At 40.8% G+C, this 8,259-nt stretch overlaps 1 protein-coding gene across 1 annotated transcript; it reads left to right on the top strand.

Moving 5' to 3' along the window:
• Positions 1 to 508: 508 nt before the first annotated feature.
• On the top strand, positions 509 to 1,195 carry LOC141812267 (uncharacterized). The gene has a single exon (XM_074700321.1). The coding sequence runs from the start codon at positions 619 to 621 to the stop codon at positions 889 to 891; it is 273 nt and encodes a 90-aa protein (XP_074556422.1). The 5' UTR covers positions 509 to 618; the 3' UTR covers positions 892 to 1,195.
• The last annotated feature ends 7,064 nt before the right edge of the window (positions 1,196 to 8,259 follow it).

Here is an 8,259-nt window from a genome sequence, read left to right on the forward strand (position 1 = left end):
TCGGCATTTGGTGCCAAGGTTGGGAGTTCTGCTGGATTTGAACAGGGAGAGAACAGTGCCTCCTTCTTCTGTTTATACAAATAAAGATAAAAAGAAAAAATGGAGGGGAAAAAACAAGAGAAAAAGAAAAGAAACAAAATGAAAATAGATGACTCCGGTGAAGTCACAATTGCAAGTGAGGTTGTGTGTGGCTACTACGAGTTCGTCGGCAACCGCAAGCAACGACGCCATAAAAGAGATTAGAGGTTGACAGCGAAGGGAGAAAGGAATGCTTATTCTTCTCAATTTTGAACAAATGAAAAAATAATTAAAATTTGGCATACCACACATTAAATTATTTTATAATGAATAGATGAAAAATACATATACTTTATTTTCTCTCATCCTCACCTAAACCGGGTAACAGTCTAAAGACTTGGTCGAGCGACCGCACGAGGAGAGTTGTACGTATAAGCTAGAGAACAAGCACACGCTTCCTCGTATATTAAGTTAATGACCTCTTCTTGCTCTCGTTCATTTCACACGCCTCAGATCCTGACTTTGTCTCTTCCCCGCTGCTGCGGCTGCTGCAATCGCTAGGGTTCCTCTCCCTCGATTTCGATCAGGAAAGATTCGTCGATGGAGAACACGAGCTTCGTCGCCTGTGATAAACTCGACCGAGCGATGAACTGGGTCGGGGCGAGCGTCTCCTCGGCCTTCTTCGCCTCCCTCGAGCGCTTCTCCTGCATCAACCTCAGCACCACCGATGACGATGATGAGGAGGAAGAGGCCAAGGATCGACCTCTGATGCTCACCAAGCTGGTCGCCCTCGAGGGGGAGCCCCACCACCCCGCTGCCGCCCTTCCGTTCTCCACAAACCCTAGCTCCGCCGACAAACTCCCCCCTGTGTAGTTCCTGATCCTTGCGTTATCGCTGCAATATACCGAGATATAAGTCGATTTCTTTGCTTCCTGCTTGTCGTGTGGATGAAATTAGCAACTTTAGCTATCGAATCGCGTGGCACTGCGAGGTTTGATATATACGTATAATTTTAGAATGAAACCTCTGGGTTGTTTTTTTTTCCCTGCATAACCTTGCATTAGTGTTACATTTCTCAACTTGTGCATATGAAGTCTGTAAATAAGAGTTGTGTTCCTTATTGTAACTGCTCTTTTGGGATCAGTGTTCTTTGTTGGTGTCCTGTTTGAAGCTTGAAGGTTTTTTACTTGTCTCTTTTATTCTGCTGCATGATTGATCATTGATGCTTTCGCATTCAAGGTAGAAAGGGAGCCAATTAATGTGGGGGGTTTGTCTGTTACGATTCTGGGTATTGTGAACCAGGGGCAGTAGTATAAGGAGAAAGAGAGAATTAAGAGATATATTTAGAGTAGAGAAAGGAAGAGGGACAGGGAGATAGACCAATGCTCGCCTATCCTTTGTTTGTTATGTTGAGTTCCATTCTTTGGAACTTCGACTGTGAATTTGAAAATCACAAATGAAGATGACTAGTAAAGTTGCAAGTCACACAAGCATCAGCTGAAGTTAATAACTTTGGAAGAAAAATACATATCAACACACTAAATAATGACATAACCCAAAAAGCTTGATCACTTACTTCGAGAGCCTGAGGACCATTTCAATAGAAGACTCATGGAAGGAAAAAAGTTAAGAATCTAGATGAGAAATGCTACAATCATTCTAGCTGCTAAATACTCAGCCAAATGGACAACAGACTACATAAACCCTCTTCATAATGCAAAATTACAAGTTAGGCTAAGAAGATTTTAATTGTTTGGTCTTTTCTTCCGTTGCTTTCTCTATTTGTTGTTGTGTCTAGATTTAGCATGTCTTTCCTTCTATCAGTGAGTTTTGTAATTTTAGTTACTTGGTCTTGTATTATAATTTTCAATATTTGTTTTTTTAAATCTGATTCTTTATCAAGATTACTGTCAATATGGCTGAGTCTTTGGCTGCTACAAGGATCATAACATCTTTCTCTTTTCTCTTTATTTGATTTCTTGTCCTCAAGAACATGGTAGACTTCTCGTCTAACACCTTAGTTTCCCCCCCCCCCCCCCCCCCCCCCCCCCCCCCCCTTTCACGAGTCTTATGTTTCAGAATAAGGCAATAGAATAAAACATCGGAGTAGTTGATCAAGCTTTCAGTGCAATGCCATTTCACGATCAAGTTGTATGTTTCTTATAAAGTTAACTTCATCAGATGTCATGTTCTTTGCAACATTACTTATTTTGTCCTTTGGTGAATACCATGCTCATGGTGTCAAAGTCCAAGAGGATGCAACCCAACATGCTCAACCATTCAGTTCCTAGTTCCTATATGCAATCAAATTTTGTTACTGGATAACAAGGAAGTCAGTCATTATACCTTCGGTATCTAATGGTAGACAGAAACCCTTGTATAATTCCTTGAGCTTTGGTGTTGCTCGTTGTAGCAAAGATGGAGAATGTATTGTCCTTCTCACATTGCAAGTTTAGTTTAGTGTCTAGGCCCTCGTTGATGAAGTTGTTTGTGCTTCCAGTGTCAATAAGGACAAAACTGAGTGTAAGTTGATAGTGGTAGACTCATCTGGGACAAAAAATGAGTGCAAGTTGATAGTGGTTGGTATTTGTATTTCTTAAAAATAGGAGCATCGTGCATGTCTTTCAGTGACTATTCAGGTGATTCCTTTGGTTTTTCATCTCTGTTGACTTCATCCAATATGAACAGCAGCTTTCTCTTGTGGTTGTTTGAGAATTGTTTGTCAAAGTTGAAGTAAAGGTCTTTGGTACATTGGTTGACTATTCCTGGGGTATGTTTCCCCACCATTTGTATGGCGAAATTTTCTTGTCCCTTCATTATTTGGTTAGCAAGAGTCAAAATTTTGTTGGAAGTCCTTGCTAGTAAGCTTACACACCAATTTGTTATGTGTCTTGGTGCAAGATTAGATCCTTAAGGCACGGTGTTGGAATGGGTATCCTCACCAGGATTCTGTCTTTTGTGCCCATGCGCATGTCTATCACTACTATGTATTTCTATTCGCACTAGCTTAGAAGGTCAATCGATTGAGAATACTATCTTATTCTAGTCACACTAGCTTAGAAGGTTGATCGATTTAGAAAAAACACGTCCGGTGAAGCATTGATGGTGCTTCTGGCTAGGGCAAGGCTGTTTGGGTGAGATGGCTGAGAATTGCTGTGGCAAATGACAAGGAAGAGATTCATGAGACAGACTGGTTGCAGGAGATGGCGAACAAAAGAGAGACAAGAAAATAATTGTTATACCCATCTTCAAATAGTTCTTTCTTCCATTGCTTTATTTGTTGTCGTGCTGGGAGTATACCATCTCTTTCCTTTCATTGCCAAGTCTTATACTTTTCTCTTTCATCACCAAGTCTTTGACTCCTAAATGGTCATAATGTTGTATTCATGTTTTCTTGTAGTTGTGCATTGTCCAGCAAACTTTCTAGAAATGGTTTATCATAAGAATAATTTGGTATTAATGTCGGAAATACATTAGTTTCAAGTTTCTAGGTGTGCACTATCATGTCTATAAACATATACTTCAATAATAGGAAAATAATTGAGTACAAAAATTGTTTGCAAGGCTTGCACAAGTTTTGGTGGTTGATAAGCATCGTCTTGCCTTATTTTCAATTTATCGTAAGTGTTTGCTCTCTAGTTAATATCACCATGCTGTGGTCGGATCATCTGACCTTAATCTGTAGTGATCTATCATCTTTCTGTGAGCAAACTGAACTTGGTAGGTTTGGTAGATAACTTTGTAGGACCATATTGATTGTTCATGTTTTTTTTTTTGGCATGAGTAAAGATGGGGAAGGAAATTCTCTTTTGATGTCTCATATGCTAGAATATAGAATGGTTCAGGCAATAGATTAATTTTGACCTAGTGTACCATAGTAGATCAACCTATCAAAATTACTACTATTTATCGAACCAGCCATTAAGTCATTCCGCTCGATTTTTGCATGTCTCTCCACCACTGTATCTTTTCAGTTTCACTTATGCTTACTAGGCATAAACCCTAGGATCCTTTTATTGAAGGACCATTAGCAACATACACAAATGGGTTGTACCATATCTTAGTCTATTGAACAACAAACAATGTTGATATCATGATACAGTAGTAACGATGCGGTAATAAGTTTTTTAAAGCTACAAATCTTAGTTTACATATTAGGCATTTGGTGCATTTCAAATCATTCTATACTCGTCGGTTTGATTGAAGGTATTTCTATTTACATATGATGATGAACATTTTCCTCTCACAGAAAACACTGATGAAGCCTCTGATATTGAACTCTTCATCTACTTTTATAAAAATTAAGAATCCTTGGCCAATTCTTTGAGTGTCGATAAAAAAAGGATTTGTCTAGTTTATTGGGAGTGATATAAGAATTGAAAGGAATTGAGTATGGATGAAAACAAATCCTTATCGACTAGATATTAGTGGATACTGATCTTGATCTATTTAATTGCTTCAAACATCAAATTATGCTCAATAATTAGGTTCTTAGAGGATTTGGTTTGCTAATTAAAATCTTGAGCACCTAAGTTTTTTTTTTCTATGTAGGTTTGGGTACTTGCTATCACCCTACAAGAATTTTTAGGTGAGTTTAAATAGCAGATAATTAATCAAATTTAAATTTGAATAGTATAATTTTTTATTTTTTTGGGATAACTCAGAACCATCCATGTTCCAGAAATAGAAATATAAGATACGATTTAAGTTGTTTTGTAACATAAGTAGTTGGGCTATCAGCTTAAATTTAATCATTTTAAGAGAAGAGTATAGAAGGTATTTTCATCTCCATAAAATTTTGGAGAACGCAAAAGGTAGTGAATTGCAAAGAGTAGGATTCAAAAGTTTAGAAATCGACAGAATCTTTATCATAGTATTGTTCTTTATCTTATTATTTTGTATATTTATTCTCCGCTGTCTACAAATCATTATTATAGATGAACGAGCAATTAATTGAGAGATCAATCCAACACTTGTAATGTTGTGGTGCAAAAGCAAGAGTATGGATGTGTTAGGGTTTAGGGTTTGTGTTGGAGTGCTCCTTGAAGCAATGGAATCATATCTTGCTAGGACTATGTTTGCACCCTTGCAACCCAACAATCCCTCCTCAAACAAAGGACCACAGACTCCTCCTCAAACGGAAAGTCTCCGTTTGATGTCTGAATCTTCAATCCACCAGGACTTTCTGTCCCTCGATCCACTCGACCTACTAGGACTTCTTGCCTAGCCACAACTAGGACTTTCTGCCTGATGTCTGGTCCTCTTGATTCAGACATAGGAGCACCCACTTCCTTTGTTTAAGGTTCAACCCATATGGTTAAATCTGGATCATGGCTCTTCCGACGGTTAGTCCGGTGAAGAGCGGCCTTGTTCTGATACCACTTGTTAGAACCGATGGAATCAAAATATCTCCACAATGACATGATATTGTCCACTTTGGGTCTAAGCTCTTATGACTTTGTTCTTGGGCTCTCCCCAAAAGGTCTCATACCAATGGAGATATCTTCTATCCTTTTAAACTCATGATCTTTTCCATGTGTTTTAGATGTGAGATTATATTTGCACCCTTGCAATCCAACATATGTGACTTGGATAGAGAAGTGCATCACAACCGTCTCTTATTCGGTGGGCATCAATGGTGTCATTTATGAATTCTTCAAAGGCCGAAGGGGACTACGATAAAGTGACCCACTCTCACCTTTTCTCTTTGGATTATCTTTGGAGGTGCTCTTACGATCACTCAAGGCGATAGCAAGGCAACACACATTCCACTACCATCCTATGTGCGTCGGTGTCCAAATCACCCATTTGACATATGCTGATGATCTACTCATCTTCGCTTGGGCAGACAAATCAATGGTGGAATCAGTGGCGGGCTGTCTAGAGGAGTTTGGGAGCATAATTGGACTCCACTCAAACCTCCATAAGTCAAGGCTTTACATCGCAGGGATGAATGAACAATGAAGAGGTTGTTGCAGATTACCAATTTTCAATGTGGAACCTTTCCATTCTACTATCTTAGCATCCCTATCGCAGTGGAAAGGCTTTGTATGAGCAATTACGGTTCGTTGATGGAGGCTATCATGAGAAAGTTCGCTTTATGGCCAAAGCAAATATTATCTTATGCTGACAAATTAGAATTGGTGAAGATGGTGCTTCAAGGTATCAAATATTTTTGGCTTTCGATCTTACCAATTCCATGTGTGGTTATCAACATGATCTACATCATATGCCGCTTTTTGTATGGAACACCAAGCACTTGCCAATATCTTGGGCGACCATGTGCTTAGCAAAGGAGGAAGGTGGATATGGATTATGTGATCTATGAACATGGAATTCTGCACTGTTATCCAAATTTTTATGGAATATTCAATACAAGGACTCTTCATGGGTCCGGTGGGGTTATCATCAATATCTTTAGTGAATCGGAATGTGGGAATGGCATGCCAAAGTGTTCGATAGTCCACTTATCAAGAAGATCATCAAGATTCGCTAAGCTGTCCGAGCGCGGATAGATTCTGTTCAGCAGGCTGTCGGCTTGCTGGATTCATGGTTTGCCTCAGCACAGCGACATAGCAGAGTGGAAGCACCCAGTGTCATGCTGGTGCATAGAATAGAGACATCCAGTGTAGAGGCGGTGCACAAAGTGAAGGCACACAATTCCTTCTTGGCGTGCAAAATGGAGGCACCCACAGACATGATGGTGCGTAGACTAGAGGCACCCATGGCATGATGGTGCGCAGACTGGAGGCACCCAATTCGTGGTGGCGAGTAGTATAGAGACATCCAATGAAGAGGCACCCGATGCTATATGGGTGCACAGAGCAGAGGCACCTAGTGCCATACAAGTGTGCAGTGTGAAGGCATCCAGTGCAGAGGTGATGCGTGGAGCGGAGGCACCCAATGTCTTGTTGGTGCTCGGAACGGAGGCACCTAGTGTGGAGGCTGTCTGCGGAGCGGAGGCACCTAGCACAATGATCGGGCACCACAGGTTGACACCCATGGTTGTTAGTGGAGGCATTATGATAGCATATGACTTTTTCAAGCCAAAAAGCAATAGGAAGCCATGGGCAACGGTTATATATGTTAGGTTGCAAGGGTGCAAACATAGTCCCACATTTAAAGTACATGGAAAAGATCATAGGGTTAAAAGGATGGAAATTATCTCAATTGGTATGAGGCCTTTTGGGGAGAGCCCAAGAACAAAGCCATGAGGGCTTAGGTCCAAAGTGGACAATATCATACCATTGTGGAGATGTTTTGATTCTATCGGTATTAACAAGTGGTATCAGAGCGAGACCGCTCTTCACCGGACTAACCACCGGATGAGTCATGATCCAGATCTAACCATGTGGTTTGAACCTTAAACAAAGGAAGCGAGTGCTCCCGTGTCTGAATTAAGAGGACCAGACATCAGGTGAGAAGTCCTAGTAGGTCGGGTGGACCGAGAGGTAAAAAGTCCTAGTTGCGACTAGGTGGAAAGTCCTAGTAGGTCGGGTGGACTGAGGGACAAAAAGTCCTAGCTGTGGCTAGGTGGGAAGTCCTAGTAGGTCGGGTGGACCGAGGGGCAAAAAGTCCTGGTGGGTCGAGGATTCAGACATCAAAACGACGTTGGGGGGCCTGTGTTCCTTTGTTTGAGGGGGGGATTGTTGGGTTGCAAGGGTGCAAACATAGTCCCACATCTAAAATACATGGAAAAGATCATGGGGTTAAAAGGATGGAAATTATCTCCATTGGTATGAGGCCTTTTGGGAAGAGCCCAAGAACAAAGCCATGAGGGCTTAGGTCCAAAGTGGACAATATCATACCATTGTGGAGATGTTTTGATTCCATCGGTATTAACAATATAGAGGTCATATATCATGCCGAATCATCAATTCGTCATGTGGCTACTTACAAATGGCAAGACGCGCACCAAGGACAATTGGTGTACATAGAATGCAAGATGTCTTCGTTATGCTAATGGGAGGACGAGACAACTAACCACCTTTTCTTCTCATGCTTGATCATTGTACCTCTATGGGTGAATATTCGAAGATGCCTTCACATGGGCCATTGATTTCGGACAACAACAGATATATTGGATCTATTCGGAGGCAGTTCTATGGAGGAAGCTTTCTCAACACGGCGTGACACTTGAGCATTATATATATGATCTACTTGATTTAACAAACTCGCAATCGATGCCAATATGAGGGAGGGGTCCTAAGTATAGAGAAAATGTTCACGAAGGTTCAAACG

This window comes from Curcuma longa, chromosome 18 (genome assembly GCF_044706935.1).
Source record: "Curcuma longa cultivar G26 ecotype Majalengka, Jawa Barat chromosome 18, ITB_CL_G26_1.1, whole genome shotgun sequence".
Taxonomy (NCBI): Eukaryota; Viridiplantae; Streptophyta; class Magnoliopsida; order Zingiberales; family Zingiberaceae; genus Curcuma; species Curcuma longa.

Coding starts and splice junctions, on each gene's coding strand:
- LOC141812267 (XM_074700321.1), top strand. CDS start 619: ATGGAGAACACGAGCTTCGTCGCCTGTGATAAACTCGACCGAGCGATG.